The following is an 18,018-nucleotide window of genomic DNA, read 5'->3' on the forward strand; positions in this document are numbered from 1 at the left end:
CCCAGGGCGGCCGCGCGCCGCGACCCGCGCTTGTCCCGGCGAGGCGGGGGCGGAGCGCGTTGGCCGAGGGCGGCCGGCGGCGGGTGCCCTGCTCGGCCGGCTGCGCCTCGGGTCGGCGCCGGGGGCTGTGTGTGAGCCGGGCCGGGCTCTGCTCCCCGCGGGGCCCGGCCCCCAGGGCAGGGCAGGGCAGGGCAGGGCAGGGCGGGGAGCGGGGCCCGGCGGCCGGGCAGGTGGCGTGTGTGCTCCGCGGGTGGCGGGGGGTTGGCGCTGCCCCGGCGTTGGCTCTGCCCGAGCGGGGGCTGGGCCAGGTGACCGTTGTCTGACCCTGTTTGGCCCGCTGGGGAGCGGACAGCCCAGGTGCTGGGACTGAGAGCCCAGCGGGTGACCGGGCTAAATGTCCCCTGTAAATCTGGAGCCCTTTTCTGAGCTGGGGTGACAGGAGCGCGGGACTCGTGAGATGCCCCTACCCCCGGGTGGGTGCTCGGGTTAAATGGGAGCGTGCCAAAGGGGCTGTTGCAAACAACCCGAGCTCTGTCCCCTACCCGAGTCAGGGCTCGTGCTGTCCCAGGGAAATGGCTTTGGCAGAATTCCTTGCATTTCTGACATTTTCTCCCATAATCTGTAACAACAAACCTTTGGCATGCAGCCTCCTCTCCCCGGGAAGCGGAGGGAGCTCAGGGTTGCGAAGCCAAAGTGAAGGGGAGTCCTTACAGACCTGTAGCCTCCCCACTTCTCTGAGAGTTGGGTTAGAGTCCCTGGGCAGCTTAGTGCAGGTGGCTATTCAGAGTCCAGCTACACACAAGGGGAGGCATCTTGGTTGAATGGACCAATGGCTAGGGGTTAGGAGCCAGGAATCCCAGCTTTGGTGTTGACTTGCTTCACCTCTCTCTGTGCCTGTGAAATGGAGAGATGCTAACTAACTAGGCATCCGATGAAGTGAGCTGTAGCTCATGAAAGCTTATGCTCAAATAAATTTGTTAGTCTCTAAGGTGCCACAAGTACTCCTTTTCTTTTTGCGGATACAGACTAACACGGCTGCTACTCTGAACCCTAACTAGGCTTAGTGTCTGTGCTTTGGGAATAGTCACTTCTGTGTGAGTGTGGCAGGAGGGCTCTTGTGTGGGCCACTGTTGCCAGCTGCTGCTGTCCTTGTGGTTATTTAGCCATTGGCAAGTCAAGTGAAGGAATGACTTGAGCATGAAACGCACTTGGAGGAGAGGACAGTGATCAGGAACAGTCAACATGGATTCACGAAAGGCAAGTCATGCTGACCAACCTGATTGCCTTCTATGATGAGATAACTGGCTCTGTGGATATGGGAAAAGTAGTGGATGTGATATATCTTGACCTTAGCAAAGCTTTTGATATGGTATCCTACAGTATTCTTGCCAGCAAGTTAAAAAGCTATGGATTGGATGAATGGACTATAAGGTGGATAGAAAGCTGGCTAGATTGTCGGGCTCAACAGGTGCTCAACGGCTCGATGTCTAGTTGACAGCTGGTATCAAGCGGAGTGTCCCAGGGGTCGGTCCTGGGGCGGTTTTGTTCAAGTTCTTTATTAATGAGCTGGATGATGTGATTGATTGCATCCTCAGCAAATTCGCAGATGACACTAAGTAGAGGTAGAAACACTGGAGGATAGGGATAGGGTACAGAGTGACCTAGACAAATTGGAGGATTGGGCCAAAAGAAATCTGATGAGGTTCAACAAGGACATGTGCAGAGTCCTGCACTTAGGACGGGAGAATCCCATGCACCGCTACAGGCTGAGGACTGACTGGCTAAGCAGCAGTTCTGCAGAAAAGGACCTGGAGATTACAGTGGATGGGAAGCTGGATATGAGTCAGCAGTGTGTCCTTGTTGCCAAGAAGGCTAACGGCATATTGGGCTGCATTAGTCGGAGCATTGCCAGCAAATCGAGGGAAGTGATTATTCCCCTCTATTGGGCTCTGGTGAGGCCATATCTGGTATATTGCGTCCAGTTTTGGGCCCCCCACTACAGAAAGGATGTGGATAAATTGGAGAGAGACCAGCAGAGGGCAACAAAAATGATCAGGGGGCTGGGGCACGACTTACGAGGAGAGGCTGAGAGTACTGGGCTCGTTTAGTCTGCAGAAGAGAAGAGTGAGGGGGGATTTGATAGCAGCCTTCAACTACCTGAAGGGGGGTTCCAAAGAGGAGGGGCTCGGCTGTACTCAGTGGTGGCAGATGACAGAACAAGGAGCAATGGTCTCAAGTTGCAGTGGGGGAGGTCTAGGTTGGATATTAAGAAAAACTATTTCACTAGGAGGGTGGTGAAGCACTGGAATAGGTTACCTAGGGAGGTGGTGGAATCTCCATCCTTAGAGGTTTTTAAGGCCCAGCTTGACAAAGGCCTGGCTGGGATGATTTACCTGGTGTTGGTCCTGCTTTGAGCAGAGGATGGGGTAGATGATCTCCTGAGGTCTCTTCCAACCCTAATCTTCTATGATTCTATGATGGCTGGGACCCTGTGAAGTGGGGATTATATATTTTGCCCCTTATCCTTGTCTATGTCTATGCACAATCCTGGGGTTCCCTTTGATTTGGTACTGGTAGGTCTCAACTTGGCTGTACCCTCTGTGGCAGGGAGTGATGGCTGATGGGTAAGCCCACACCAACCAATAGGAATCCTGATCTTCCATGCTCATGCCTGGGAGGTTCCTCTATGGCCAGATATGTTCTTTCTGCCCTGTTCACCTCCTCCTTGAGGGTTCCTGAGCCCGATGGCCAGTCTGCCCCAGAGGAAACTGCCCAGTTGCTCTGTGCTGTGTGTGAGGATTTTCTTCTTAAACGTCCACTTGCTTTTTCATCCATCCTCATGTAAAAATGCTGAGATGGCTGAATGGGCCTGGATTTCAGCTGTTCCCTGTGCTGGGTTTCCAGCACTTCTCTTTTTAAAACTCGGGCACGTTCTTTGTCAGAAGTGAGGGGTGTGAACTGCCAGTAATATTTACACCCCTCACCAAAAGAGGCAGGACCAGAAGCTCTGGTCTCCTGGCTCCAGCCCAGTGCACCTTCTGTGAGGCCTAAGAGCATTTCCTGGGGGAATTTCTTCTTCCTGCCTTGTGATACTTTACCTAAGATGTGTGACAATGCTGCCAAGAGTGAGAGAGTCACCAGGTGCCTAATGCTTGGCAGGTCAGCAAATAGTCTCAATTCCCTTGTTATGTCTGTTTGTTGAGCTTTAAAACAGTGACACCTGGAAATATCTGTGGTTGGACTCTCATGTAGTGTGTGTCCCCTCATGCCCTGGTGTTTTGGCTGGTGCAAGTGAGCACTGCTGCTGCTCTGGCTTGGTGGGATTCCTCAGAGTGTCTGTGGGTGGCAGTAGAAGAACACCCTGCTGCTCTTCTCTTATTGGACCTGGGCACTGTCCTGTTCCCATATAATGAATTCAAACAACCTTTATAAATGATGTTCAGGTCAGAGCTGCCTTGGGCGTACTGTTGTGTCATATCTGCTCCTTGAGATTTGTTGTAAAATACAGATCAGTAACCTCAGCCTTGTTTTCTTTTATCTGGGAAAGGTAGTGGGGTGGGATGCTGTAGTTTGGATTGAGGGGCATAGGCAGAGCTGGGATAGCAGGGAGCTAGGAGTCAGGGTTGTGTGCACATGTGGGGAACCATGGGGGACTGTAGGTTGGGATTGAGGTCATCTGCTGATCTGGTGGTGAGGGCATGGCTCCGGACTGGGATACCAGCAGCGGGCTGCACGTCAGAATTTGGGGGCAGGAGCAGAGCTGTATGAACATGGGGGACTATAGGGCAGGGATAGCAGGAGCGCTGTGAATTGGGACTGAGATGTATTGGGTTGCCTAAACTCAAAGCCTTCCATGGTGCAAAAAGGCAGAATAGAGATTTATCTAGTTAATTCTTTGCAGACTGCAGTCTTGTTCCTAAGCATTACTTTGACAGGAAGTTCTGTTGTGGTAAGGTGTTAGCTGTCTTAGCTGAGGATTCTTCATGTATTAGGTACCCTATTTAATTGAACATCTGAGCCCAGTCTGTTTGAATAAACCCTTCCAGACCTGCCCCTAGTGGATGATGGGGGAGGCAGCGCTTGCTTTATGGTTTCTTTCTGCCCCTCTGGATGCCTCCGTTTGCCTTTGTGTCCTTTATATTTCCATAGTGTTAAAAAGCAGGTCCCTATTTTGACTCCAAATCTCCCTGGCTAGCAATACCTGGTGGTGGCAGGCAAAATGGAATTTGTGTGGGGCTGGGGGGCAGGAGGGGTTGACTGCTCTGTATGGAGTATGGCAAGAGGAGTTGAGGAAATGCTCAGGGCTGGAGCTGGCAGCTGTGCACACTTTAATGACCCCAGTAGGGGAGCTCATTTCCTCTGGGGAGCTGAGATCAGAGGGTGGGGCAGAGAATTCTGTCTCCCAATGTAACTATCTTGGAGCTAATTTATGTTACTGTTATTGCCAGGCGTGTTGTGTTGCCTTGGCAACATGTGACCAGTGCTCCACTGTGTGTAGTCTTCGGGATGGAGAGTGTATGGGGTGTTTCCGCCTAGAAGGAGCAATTGGAGAAAAGAATGAGGGGAAGGAGCCTCTGGGGCAGGCTGGCCTCTCTACTGGGCCTTGCACCTGTGGTGACATGGCTGGTCGTTTGCCAAGAGGGGATCAGAACAAATACTGTAGCTGGAGTCCCAGCAATGGGGAGCACGGCCTTTGAGATGAGATCAGACCCAAACAGCGGATTCAAATCCAGGCTTTGAGGCCAAACTGCCCTCCCAACCCTCTCATCTCAACATGCTGAAATGTGGAGTGGGGAGCCTGGGTCACTGGGTCACACTGGGTCCAAGCTTTCCTGAGCACCAGACTGTTTCAGCTTGTTGTAGAGATGAGTGCAGGCTGAGTTTAGCCTATTAACAGGGACTGGGCCTGATGGGGTGTTTCAGACAGTGTGACACCAGCTCCATATTAGCTCTCGCCAATCTGGGCCCTTGCTGCAATTTAGTTACTGTGGGCTGCCTGGCGCAAGTCCCCTTCCCACCCACGTTTGTCTCCAAGACAATGCTCCCGCCTCCGACATTCCCAGGCTGGAAGCAGAACAGCCCATTGCTCACTGGGATGGGGTGGCAGCTTTGGTGCCTTAAACTCATTAACAGATGTGGAGTGAATGTACAGCCAAGTTGAATGCAGGGCCTGGATGCTGTGTGGTGTACCTGTTAACTCAGCTGCTCTGACTGCTTCCAAGTGACTCATTGAAGAGAATGGGGGGTAGGGGGAAGAAAGAGGCCAGGGATGCTATATTTCAGGGCATGTAACATCGGGTGCTGCAACTCCTTGTGGGTTACTCAAGTCCCCTTCTCTTACGCATTCCTTCTGCCACACCTGCATTCAGCCGTTAGAGAGGATGATAGACATTGTCCAGCTTCCATATGGTGTGTATAGATGTACACATGGCCAAATACTGTTCTTGGGCACACCCAGGCTTCCATACTCTTGGTGTATTTGCAGACTGATTCCGACCTTCCCTCTGTAGCTGCAGATACAACTAAATGGGGCACAGATGGGTGCTCCTTCCCCTTGTGTTTTGTTGGTTTTAAGTAAGATAACAGCAGGTACCATCTACAAGGTGCTTTATAAAAATAAATTAACCCAGGCTCACAGTGCCCTTGGAGGCAGGGCAAGGTTATTATCTCCATAAGAAAACTCAGGTACAAAGCGGGGAAATGATTTGGCCACGTGTGACTGCTGGAGGTGTGATATGCATCCCCCTCTGTTTGGTTGGGGGTGGGTTACAGTTATACAAAGCTGCAGTTACTATAGTGTCTCAAACGGACCCCATTTGGAGGCTCGTGCAGCGATGCACAAGAAGAAGGGAAGGTGAGCACTTTGGAAGGCAACATCTAAGTCGAATGGACCAGCTGGATCTCAAAGGGAAACAAACTTGATCATAGAAGATTAGGTTTGGAAGAGACCTCAGGAGGTACTAGTCCAATCCCCTGCTCAAAGCAGGACCAACACCAACTAAATCATCCCAGCCAGGGCTTTGTCAAGCCGGGCCTTAAAAACCTCTAAGGATGGAATGACCTCTAAGGATTAATGAGACACCCAGGAGTAAAAATCCTCCTTCCCCAACCCTCCTGAAGCCAAACTAGGCTCCCAGCCCTACCACTGCATTTCAGATTGTTGCCACTGATAGCCCCAGCCCAAGAGAAAGGGGCAGGAGAGATTCAGCCACAAGGCCAGTTGGTCCCACCTGATGCTTCAACTCACTGTCCCATCCCTGTATTGTGACCAGGCTACAGAGACTGCTCAGCTCAACAAGAATCCGACAGCAGCAGCTGACATTTGAGTGCAAGCTCCAGCCTGAGTTGTCAAATATTTGTAATTTTCATGTCCAAATGAGGGGCTTTGGCAGAGCTGGGTGTAGGATCCCATTGCTGGAACAGCAGGGGGGCTATGAGTTGAAATTGAGGGACTTTGGCAGAGTTGTGGGGTGTGCGGGGAGGGGGAGGTCCAGTGCTGGAACAGTATGGGGGGTTATGAGATGGAATTGAGGGGCATTGGCAGAGCTGTGGAGGAGGAAGCCCAGGGATGGAACAGCAGGGGTGAGGTGAGTCAGGATTGAGTGGCACCAGCTGAGCAAGACTGAAATTCATTTTTGTGGGTGGCCTCTGTGCACCCATCCTCCTTACGTTGAGGTAAGGTCCTCCTCCGCGCTTCCCCTCCCATGCTCACCTCTTCCCTTCCTGGAAAGAACAGAGGTCTTTTTCTTAACTTTTTAAATCATTTTGTGTTGGGATTTCTGTGGGAACTGGAGACATGAGCCCCGTGGATGCCAAGGAGGGAGCAAGCAGGGGGGAGTAATCTCATGGGGGAGTGTGAGGGGTGAGCATGGTCTCTGCTGTATGTGAAGGCTCTGGGGCTGCTTTTCTGTTGACCGTTGCTATTTCATGGTAGCTGAGCCCGACCCTTTGGCATTTGAAGCCTGCGCCTCTTTTCGTGGCAGGAACAAGTGAAGTGTTTTGCAGGCTGCTGTGAGAGAAGAAAGGCTGCCTTGTTGCTGCCAGAGGTGGGGCACCCGGCTGGGCTGGGCCTCACTCCTTCGCTAGCATTCCTAGAACAGAGTCTGCTTGTGAAGGGCAGCAATCACCCTTCGTGCTGGGGCTTCCCAGGAGGTGAGGTGAGAGGCTGGGATGGGGGGCATGGAGGAAGCATGAAATATGCCCCGAGGGGGACTCCCCAATTCCTTATCTTCTTGCACTGGGGCGTTCCCTTTGGAGAGCCTTAGAGATAGCCAGGTCCTTGGAGAGGCCACTGGCTCCCACAAGAGTTCCAACTGGGGCACTGGGATGGGGGAGATGGTATCAAATCTTTGTGGAGAGGTCTGGGGGATCAACATCCCCCTCCTCTGGAAAGCAGTAAAATCCCTTATAAGGATTATAGCATCTCCATGGTTATGGGTCGGATGAGGTGGCCTGCTAGGCTAGTGTGAGAGTGGGAAACCTGGACTTGTCTTGTAGTTAGAATGGGGTGGGAGAGGAATCAGGACTCCTGGATTCTATTCCTGGCTTGAGGAGGGGAGAGGAGTCTAGTGATTAAAGCTGAAGGATGTGTATGGAGAATCTGAGAGTCAGGACTCCTGGGTTCTAGTCCTGGCTCTGGGATAGGAGAGGCAGGCACCTAATGGTTAGAGCTGGGGTGGCAAGTCTGGGAGACAGGACTCCTGAGTTCTATCCCCTGCCCTGCACTGCTGTGGTGACTTTCCCTCTCAGTGCTGGAGTTCCCCCATTTGTGAAGGGGGTACCTGGCTCATGGGAGCTGGGTGGGTTTGGTGCTGCCATGCCCAGATCGATGGAAGGTGCCAGAGCATGGCCCAGTGTGACACTTGCCCCTCACCTCCCACTGACTCTGTGGATATGACTGCGATCCTGTGGCCTGCTGTGGTGGGAAGGGGTTAATCTCCAAGCATGATTCCATCCTGGCCTCCTCTCTCTTCCTATTCAAGAGTCCGGCCCCCTGCCTGCCTTTCCTCTGGCCTAGCAGCAGCCAAGAGCTAGCAGCTGGCTGCAGCTGCTTTTGGGGAGAAGGTGCAGGGGTTGGGGAGAGGTTAGGGCTGTGGGCCCTGCTGGCCTGGCTCTCCCCACTGGGGTCTCCTGCCTTGATGCACCTGTCACCTCCGCAGGGAGCTGGCAGTGCAGACTGTTCTCTACGACTTCTCCTGCAGCTGGGGTAGGCCGCACCCCAAGGCCACGGGATGAGCAGAGCATAGGAACATGAATCCCCTCCACTGAAGCTGGTGGTCGGTGTTTGGCCCAGTGCCAGGGTGAGGATCCAAGGGCAGGTAAGATGCGGACCTCAAAACCACACTGTGGCTAGGGGTGTGGCGTGTGTGGACTGGAGCAGGGGGATCACAAACTCTAAGGCTAGCCCTTCCCAGTGCTCATGGGTCCAATGGGCTCCTTGTCCTGCCAGCATCCGGGCTCAGACCCTGACTTGAAGGAGCTGGAGCCCAGGCCCAGGGGGGGGCTCCTCTAAACATCAGGGGTGGCTCTGGTCCAGTAGGTGGCTGGCACAGGCTTAGCTGCATGGTAGCAAATGTTGTCTGAGCAGGCAGGGGAGCAGGTCCTAGAGAGTTCCAAACCGCTCCATTAATATGCTGTGTGGAAGCTGTGTTTCCCCCTGCACAACCCCATTACTGTGTCTCCTACTCTGCCACGACCACCCCCGATCCCAGTGCCACATCTTTCCTCTACCCCCTTTCTCGCCCCCAGTGCCACACCCCACAGGAAAGGCCCTGGCTGCACAGCCCACTCAGGAAATCTCATGTAGCAGGTTGGAACTCCTTCTGCAGCCATAGGAAAGTGGCAGCAAATGGAGAGAAGTCCTGGTGGTAATGAGCTAGTGCCCCTTCTCTAACTTGTTCACAAAAACACACACTGGCCTTCTATGCAGCAAGGGATAATCCTGCCCCTCAGTAGCTGTAGGCTTGCGTATGAGAATCAGGGAGTGAAGGGAAATGGCCCTGCGTTACTGTCCAGATCGTGAGATGAGGTTCAGATGTGCTGATCACTGGCAGCTTGCAGTGGCAGGAGCTCAGCCCCTCTGACAGCCAGATCCACATAAATTCTCCTGGCTCTAACCCCAGAGCTATCACTCAGCCTCACGTCCAGTGTGCTTCTTTTACAAATTATATTTCCAACTAGGCTCCTCTGCTCCATACCCAAGGCCCCCCTAGGGGGGAAGCCTGGCTTTCCTTGGTGTCAGTGGGGGCTGCTATGAAAATTGGCCCTGAATGCCAGTCTAGGCACTTCAGCTTGAATTCTGTCTGGTCTTACTCCCAGATGCTGTCCTCTTTCAGCTGCCTGTTCCGGAGGGAGCCAGGGCCTTTACTGTGAGCTGATGGTTGTTTTTGTTCTTTCCCAGCCCTGGAGTCAACGCTGTCTTTTTCCAGCCTTTCATTTTTTCCGCAGTGTGTAATAGCTACCCACTAGCTCCCACTCTTCCTGGCTGGGCTGTGTGCTCTCGCTCTGGGTATGGTTTGTGGTAACCACAGACCATGCTTGCTTTGACAAAGTAGGGAGAGGATCTCTGCTTGCTGCACTGGTCGAAGCCTGAGGTGGGCTAGCATTGCCAGGGCAGCCTGTAGATAGCTCTATCTCTAGGGACAGTAGGAAAAGCCCAGACTTTGCCCATCTGAGGGGGCTGCGCTGGCATTTTTCTCAGAGCCCAGCCATGGGTTATACATATGCTGTACAGCAGAGCAAATCACAGCTGCCTTCAGCTGGAACCAGAGAAGCATTGCATGCTGGGCTAGCACTGGTATTTTCCACTGTCCTGGGTGCTCTGATAGGTGAAGGCAGCACTGGGTCTTTGTGAAGCCCATGAGGTGCAGTGATCCCAGGCTTCACTAGGGCCTTGTCTAGGCCCTCACACTCTACTAACCCATCTCCCACAAATGGCCTGTCTTCTGGATGGGATGTGGACTGAAGTCCTGGTCATTTGGGAGCAATAAAGTTCCCAAGACACTTTCCACAAGCCAGGGCATTGACTCCAGTGTCCTGGCCAAAGCCCATCTTGGGTAATTACACTCCGCCAATCCTGCCCCCAGCAGTTTCAGTTGAATATAGGTTGTTATTCCCTGTCTGCCCTAACCTGTCACTGTGCTGGTGTGTGGCAGCTGCCATGTTTCACCCCAGAGGTGGTTGTATGTCAGTCCTGGGGGAGTGATGTTTCTGTCGAGCATTGTGGGATCCTTCTAGGTGAAAAGTGCTATGGGAATTATTCCCCTCTTCAGGGTCTGCCTCCGGAGCATCATACTCCCTACTGGCCAACTGAAAGAAAAGGCCTGGGGACTGAATATGCATGTCAGGCATGGTGAGCCAGATTTCAATCCCCAGGGCCCTATAGGCCCTTGCGATGCATTAGACACAAGCATCTGTGAGATCTGGGTCCCTTTAATGTGACCCAGGAGCAGCGCAACCCTGTTCTGGCTGTGTCTGCAATGGGTGGGCTGCTGGATTTGTGGGAGCAGAGACTAAACAATCTTTCCATGAACTCGGAGTGGCCCCAGCCCTTGGCAGGAAAAGGCACAAGAAATGCCGAGCCGGTGGAGAACAGCAGGGAGCTACTGCAGTGTTGGGAGGTCAGGAATCACCACTGACCCGTGGTGGGACTTTTGCATGTGTTACAGTCAAAAAGAAAAGGAGTACTTGTGGCACCTTAGAGACTAACCAATTTATTTGAACATAAGCTTTCGTGAGCTACAGCTCACTTCATCGGATGCATTCAGTGGAAAATACAGTGAGGAGATTTATGTGTACACAACATGAAAAAATGGATGTTTATCATGCACACTGTAAGGAGAGTGATCACTTAAGATGAGTTATACATATATATATATATATATATATATGATCAAGTTACCCAAGCCCATCCTGTTCTCTCAAATCCTGTTGGGGCAAATGCTGACCGGGGGTGGGTGAAGCAGGGCCAGGGAAGCTTCCTGGGGGTAACAGAGGAGAGTTTAGTGTGTTTTCCTGAAAGCAGGCTGGGGCTCTTGGGAGTGTCAGTGGCTGAATTCGTGAACATTGTTCTCCATTGACAATGATAGGAGAAGGCTGAGTCCATGCTATCACCTGCAATGCAGGCTTAGCCTGTAGATGGTGCACTGGTGTCACACAGCTTAGCATGCTTTTAATGAGCCATATGTGACCTAGTTCTGCCTTAATACCAGCAAAATAACGTTTTACAAAGAGCAGAGGCCTGGTCGGGGAAGGAGGGGCAGGGCTTCCTCTTCCCCAGACAAATGCGACAAGCAACTCTAATTCGCCTCAGACCCTCTCTCTGTAGTCCTGTTTGAGCCCTGCATTGGTGGGGGAGTCAGTAATCCAGTGCATCTTTCCAGCTCTGAATATTTCAGCACAATACTCTTCCATCTGAATGATTTGTCTGCAGCTCCTTGGGGAAGGAGCGGTGGCTCCCTCACTTGGGGTATTTACACCAGCCTTCACTGGGAGAGAAGATTCTTTTTCCTGTCCTGCCAGTCTGAGTGCCGTTAAAGAGCTGCTGTGCTGGAGAGCTGGCTGGCCTGTTCCTGTACACCTCCCCTGACCAGCCTTGTGCAGGGTTTATGATGCTAACGTAGTTCATGTTTGTAAAGAGATCCTGGGAGATCCTTAGGTGAATGAGGAAACAGGGCCATGTATCCCATGCTCTGCACATGTTCTGTAGAATTCTGTACATAGGTGCTCTAAGTTACTGTGCTTTTTGGGCGTTTGTACCACTCACTGTCATTTCGCATCAGCGGAGACCCTGTGTGCAGAATTACCCAGTTCAGCTGGGGTCCAAGCCACGTGCCCCTGTGGTCATTTCTCCATTGACTTGAGCAGGAGCCAGCAGAGAGCAAATGAGGATCAGGGACTCAGTCACGCATAGCCCGGCTGGTAAAAGAAGGTTATAAGGCCATAAATCGTGCCCCCTGGTGTCCAGCTCTCAGTGCTGCAGCCATCAATCTCTCCTAATGCAGTGTCTCTTTAGTCCTGGGATTCATACACCGCACCTGTTTCTAGAAGAAAATAATGCCAATGCAGAAGCTGGGTGAAAGCCTGAAAGCTGCTTGTGTCTATGGGATAGGGGGAACAGTATGATGCAGAATGTGTACTGCTGATGACATGTTGCTTTTCTTTGGAACTCTTCATCCAAGTACTGGTTACAAGCGGTATGAGCTCTGACAGCCTGTGTGGATAGGTGGGTGTGGACCTCACTGTACAGATTGGAATAGAACACCGACATCCTGATTGTCCATCCCCTGCTATAATCACTAAACCACTCTCTCCTTTCATTGATCAGGCCTAGATAATGGGGCCTCTTGATCACTCACCTGTGCTTGCTGGGCTGTTTTGAACTTTACTCTCAGCCTGTGATTTCATGTGTCTCATTGATCCAACCTTCTGCATCCCCTGTTGGGGAGGGAGAGGCGCGTCTCTGCCGCATAGCCCCGTGTACAGTGCTGATTTGGTTCTGTCATTGTATTCCTGTTACTGGAGTGCTCTCTCAAGTCCTAACACCCCCTCTGTGTTTCTGGTTCCTTCCCAGGAGAGTGCCAGGCACATTGATGAAGTTGCCATGGAAGCTTCAAACAGGAATGTTACCAGCCCGACCTGCAAAGTCCAAGCAATCATCCAGGTGAGTGTGTGCCAGGGTCACCTCCTCCAGCCAGTGCATCACCACTGCCACCTTGTGCTGGGGAGGGCAGACTGAGATAGCTTTGGGGGCTAATGCCCTGTCCTTCCATCACCAGAGACTGGCACTGGGGTCACAAATGAGCAAAGGTTATTGGTCCTAGAGAGAGATTCAGGGGCGATGCTGGCTATACAGGCTGCTTAGGTCCCCATAGTGATGGGGCCAGCAGGAAATCAGGGCATCCCGAAAACCCAAGAGAGAGCAGCCCCAAGTGCTGGCGGATGGGCCTGGCAATCCTCTGAGAGCATAGAGAGAGTTTATTCCCTCTCCCAGGCCTGAGTCAGGCTTCATACATGACCCTGCGTCGGTTATGAGTCAAACCCCAGTTCCAGATGGGGGTTGGGGGCACTGGTTCCAGGTTGGGCAGTTCAGCATCCATGTCCTTGCACTTTGGCCCAGCTGGCCCTAAAGGCTCCTGGGGGATCTTTTGGAGAAGGGACATGGGAACAGCTTGCCAGTGAGGAATTGTGGCCCCATCACGCTAAGAGGCTGTTGATGATTTATAGTCAATGAGGCATGATCCCCCACCCCAGAGCTGAAGAATGGCATGGCTCTGTGCCACATCTCCCACCCTCTACTCCCTCCCAGAGTTCAACTCTGAAGGGATCTTGGTATCCTAAATAACCCCAGGACTAGGGTGTGGGTGGCTGGTGCTGCCCTCTGCCAAGTGCCATTGGGTCTTTCCTCCCAATCCTATTATGGGATTGGCTGTAAATCCAGTTGGGCTAAATGGCTAGTACCTTGGATCCTATTAAAAAGAACCTGAGCCCATGGAATCCCCCTTGCCCTAGGGCTGGGCTGTTTTCACTTTTCATCCTTCTAGTCTCTTCCCTAAGCCTGCAGCACAGAGCAAAGATCACAACCGGCCTGTCCTGAGATCTGGAGACGTGGGGAAGGCTTACAACCCTTGGACTCCACATCTGAGGAGTCCACTCCTCAGCTTGCTAGCCTGCTGTCTGGAGCCTACACAGGGCACTCTATGTGCTCTGGAAAAAGGGCTGAGGGAGACACCCTCAGAATGTGGAGCCAGGGGGCCCAGCAGTCTGTGCTTGTGGGTTTGTGTGGGTTCATGTTTGTGTGTGCTTGCATCCATGTCTGCATGCATGTACATGTAGCTGGTGGGTCTAAGTGAAGCCTGGTTGGATTCTGGTTTACCTGCAATAGGTTCAGGGGCCCAGGGCAGAGGGGAGAGCCCTGCCCTGCTCGCTGCAGCCAGCCATCCTGTGAGACCTCCACTTATGCTCTGCCGTGTCATATAGAGCAGAAAGATAAGGAGCTCATAAATATTTATGATCGATCTTTGCTGTGCAAAGTGGGAACAGCTATAAAACCTATCTGAATCACTGATTGTGGACAGACTGCTGGGTAGGAGCCAACCCACAGCACAGACCCTGTCTGTCTCCCTGTCCATCCATCCATTTACTGGCATGTTTCAGGGGCTAAAGCGGCTCCACTGCAGCAAAGGAACCTGGAGAGCATCTCCCAGTTGGAGGCCTCAGCAAATGGGGGTCAGGGGTGGATGCCTCCTTGTCATGGTTAGGCGTGGCCCAGAACCTGCAAGGATGCAGGGGGATTATGGCAGGCGTGTTGTGTATCCCCACTTCCACTTCCTGCTTCTCCAAGCAGGGGAAGGTTTGGCCGGTGAGTTTTCTCTGGAGCACTCCAGTGTGGTATGATCTGGATTGGGAATTCCCCCACCAATGCTGGCTCCACCTGCACTCAAGCCCTAGGGACTAAGCCACCCACGGATGAGCAAGTCCTTGGAACATACCCCATCCCTGCCTTTCAGAAGCCCCACTGGCCTTACTCCTCATTTCAGGGGTCTTGTTTGCACACCCCTACCTGTTCCCCAGACATGTATCAGCCTTGTCCCTGTGGATCTGGGCTCCTTCCATCCCTGCTTCCTCTCTTCCTTTTCCCACATGTGGGGTGCTGCCAGTGCAAGAGCCACCTCCTCTGCAGCAGCTGGTGCCATATCTGCCTCCCTATATGTATGTCCTGATGCCGGACTGACAGCTGTGGAGCCCTCTGCTTACCTCCAAAATGGTCAGTGACAAGGTCAGCATCCACAACCTGGCCTGCGCTGGAGGGGTGAGAAGAGAGGGCAGTCCCAATGGCCTGTTCAGCCCTTCACCTTTTTGCTGACGCTGCCAGTAAGGGACTGACTGGGGAGAGGGGGTTTGTACTGTGGATGCTGGTCCACCAGGAATTGACTAAAAGAAAAGGAGTATTTGTGGCACCTTAGAGACGAACCAATTTATTTGAGCATAAGCTTTCGTGAGCTACAGCTCACTTCATCGGTTCCACAGTATGCATCCGATGAAGTGAGCTGTAGCTCACAGAAGCTTATGCTCAAATAAATTGGTTAGTCTCTAAGGTGCCACAAGTCCTCCTTTTCTTTTTGCGAATACAGACTAACACGGCTGTTACTCTGAAACCAGGAATTGACTGTGACTCACCAAACTCACTGCATTTCCTGCCAGTTGGAAAACTTCTCTGTTCGCATCTAGGAAGGGCTCAGGCCAGTGACCTCTCCCCTGAGTTCAGGGATGAGCACGTTCTAACCAGGGGTTCTGCTTTATCCTTCCCTACAGAACAGCCCTCTGGACCTAATAGACATGGGCAAGGGGCTGAAGGTCCAGACCGATCAGCCACATCTGGTGAGCTTGGGCAGTGGCAGGCTTAGCACCGCCATCACTCTCCTGCCCCTAGGAGAGGGTAAGTTCCCCTTGCTTGTGCTGTGACGATGGGCCGAGGCTGATAGGGGTTTGGAGCTTACCTGGAGGAGGGGGTGTCACTTTTCCTGCCCTCCTGTGGCTGACACCCACTGTGTAACTTACACTGGGTGGAGACCAACCATCACACCATGGGAAAACCAGACTGTGGAGAGGGTGTGTTTGTAATGGGTAGAACAGGAGGCCTAGGGGTTCCATTTCCAGCTGTGTTATAGACTCGCTCTGAGGCCTTGGGCAAGTCTCCTACACCCCAATTTTCAAACTAGCTATTAATTTTGAATGGCCCATTTTAGGAACCTTGGGCCTGATTCTAAGAAGTGGTCATTAATTTGGTGGTGTCCAACTGGAAACGATAGGGCCTGACTTTCAGGGGAGCTGAGCACACGCAAGCTTCCAGTCATGTCAGCTAGAGTTGTGGGTGCTCAGCACCCCTGAAAGTCATCCCGTAGGGGTCTCCAGTTGGGCTCCCCAAATTAGTGACCACTTCTGAGAATCTTAGCCTGCCCCCCTCCCATCCCTGTTGCTAAATGGAGCTAATATTCCTGACCCACCCCAGTATTTGATATGGACCTTCTGCCTGCATGGATTGTAGGGTATAGTTAGTGGAAGATTACATGGTGCTTTTGGAGCCCAGATGAGAGGGGCACAGTAAAAGACAGGGCAGTTGATGGCCTGGCACGCAAGATGCTGCTGCACTGCACTTGCCTTCTGCCACAGTCGAGGCACAGATTGACGGCAGTGTTTGACCTGTGGGATTCCCTCTGCTCTTGCTGACTACTGTCAGTGTTGGCCTGACTGCTGCTGCCACCCATGCCCTTGCCCCCTCCCCCCCTTCCCCTCCAGGTGTGTGGGCTTTGCTGTGATCCGCTTTGTGTGGCTGTAACTTCCTGCAGGGTGCTGAGAGAGCCCCATTAAAGTAGCCACATCTAGAAACTGAATGTGGGATCCGGAACCTGGGTTAGTCCCACTGAAAATTGGGGTGGGGAGGCACAGTCTGGATCTGGCTGGGCTACCCTTAGCCCCTGGGGCGGGCACTAAGTCCCACCCTTCTGTAGCCCCATCGGTGGGAGCTGGTGCTGCCACACCCTCTCGTCTTGCAGGGACTTGGGTTAACTTCGCACCGATGTTCCTGGTTTATGTGAGCTCAGCAGCCCAGAGCCAGATGGAACCAACATCCCAGTGAAAGATGGGTTGGCAATTGTGTTTCAGATCCAGCCATGGCTCCCAAGAATGGAGGGCGGGAGAGGCACATAGGGCATCTGTTCCTCCCCTCCAGACAGTGGGTGGCTAGCTCCTGAAAAGTTTCAATCCCCAATAACACCCCTACCTGGCAGCCCCTGTGAATGGCCCTGCTACAGGGACAAGCACATGATGATCAGAACTGAGCTGTGCCTCCCCATCCCTGAGCCACTTGCCCCCTGCCTCTCAGTTTAGGATCAGAGACTCCAGCTCCTTCATGGCTCAACCCCTCCAAATGTCAGCCCTTCTCCAGCAGTTGGTGTTAGGAAGTGAGGCCTTAGGCATGCATCTGTGTCCAATAATTGTTATTGAGGCCACAGTGCAGCATCAGATTAAAAACCGGAGAGAAGCAAGAGCCAAGCTCTCCCTGGAGACATTGCCGTTAGCAACCTGTCTGCATCCTTGGCCTGAGAGGCAGGGAGCTGCCAGATCTGCTCCCTGTGGGGATATCCAAGATCTCACTGGGAAGGATTCGCCTGTGCATGTGTGACATGCCCACACGCCAGCCCAAACCACAGACCCTACCGAGCCCCCTGCACCTCAGACAGGAAAGGGGAGCAGAGCCGAGCTTCTTCTTGGGCCATGCATTTGTTACTTAGTGAGCCTTTCTTTTGGACACAACTCACAGTCTAATGTTAGTCAGCAGGGGCCTGAGAGTGTGAAATGGGAGGGAGCCAAGGGGGGTGGGGGAGGGCTTAGCCAAGAGCTTGTGGCACAGAGTCAACAGAGGAAGCTGCTAGAGATAACTGGATCAAAGGAGAGTGGGAGTTGCCTGCCCAAGGAGGCAGCTGGAGATTGGGGTTGCAGTGGGGTGGGAGGAAGAAGAGGTGGAGGGGCCATGGGAATTTGCCTGTCTGATCAGAGAGAGGGAAGGAGATAGGAGCAGAAGGAGGAACCTGGGGGCACAGTGGTTAGTATGAAACAGGATTCTTTATCGCTAGCCTCCTCCTGCCTCTTCTGCTGCATCTCTGCTTGAGTTCATGTTCCTACAAGGGACAAGACTGGGATGTGTGGGTCGCTCTTTGGGTGTCTCTGACCACCTACATTTAGCTCTCTGTTGTCTGTCCCCAAGTGGCCCCATTTCTTTCCAGCAGCTAATATGCTGAGACCCTGTAGGGTGAATTCCTGTCAGGGAGCCAGTGCTGCCCAGGAAACAGCGTGATCAATAGCAGCCCTGATAAAAGCCCCAAGGAGCAAGGGCTCTGACCTGAGGACCTGCAAGGTCCCAACTCTCTGGCCTGGCCTTTGCAGTCTGAGCCACAGACAGGAGCCCAGTGCTAATCTCTGCAGCCAAGGAGAGAGCAGCGCTGTGCTGGGCCCTGCAAC

General features: G+C 52.9%; 1 protein-coding gene across 19 annotated transcripts in view; it reads left to right on the forward strand.

Moving 5' to 3' along the window:
- PHLDB1 (pleckstrin homology like domain family B member 1) overlaps nucleotides 1-18,018 on the forward strand; it is a 142,259-nt gene that overhangs the window by 14,190 nt on the left and 110,051 nt on the right. For 5 of the 19 annotated variants that reach the window (XM_075122225.1, XM_075122226.1, XM_075122228.1 and 2 more), the window contains exons 1-3: nucleotides 8,048-8,318; nucleotides 12,572-12,661; nucleotides 15,313-15,436. In XM_075122225.1, the coding sequence (XP_074978326.1) occupies nucleotides 12,602-12,661; nucleotides 15,313-15,436 (184 nt within the window). In that variant the 5' untranslated portion in view covers nucleotides 8,048-8,318; nucleotides 12,572-12,601. Of the gene's footprint in view, nucleotides 1-8,041; nucleotides 8,319-12,571; nucleotides 12,662-15,312; nucleotides 15,437-18,018 lie in introns of those variants that run through there. The other 14 variants (XM_048827297.2, XM_075122223.1, XM_048827299.2 and 11 more) reach the window with 8 other exon arrangements.

Source organism: Caretta caretta, chromosome 22, assembly GCF_965140235.1.
Source record: "Caretta caretta isolate rCarCar2 chromosome 22, rCarCar1.hap1, whole genome shotgun sequence".
Taxonomy (NCBI): Eukaryota; Metazoa; Chordata; order Testudines; family Cheloniidae; genus Caretta; species Caretta caretta.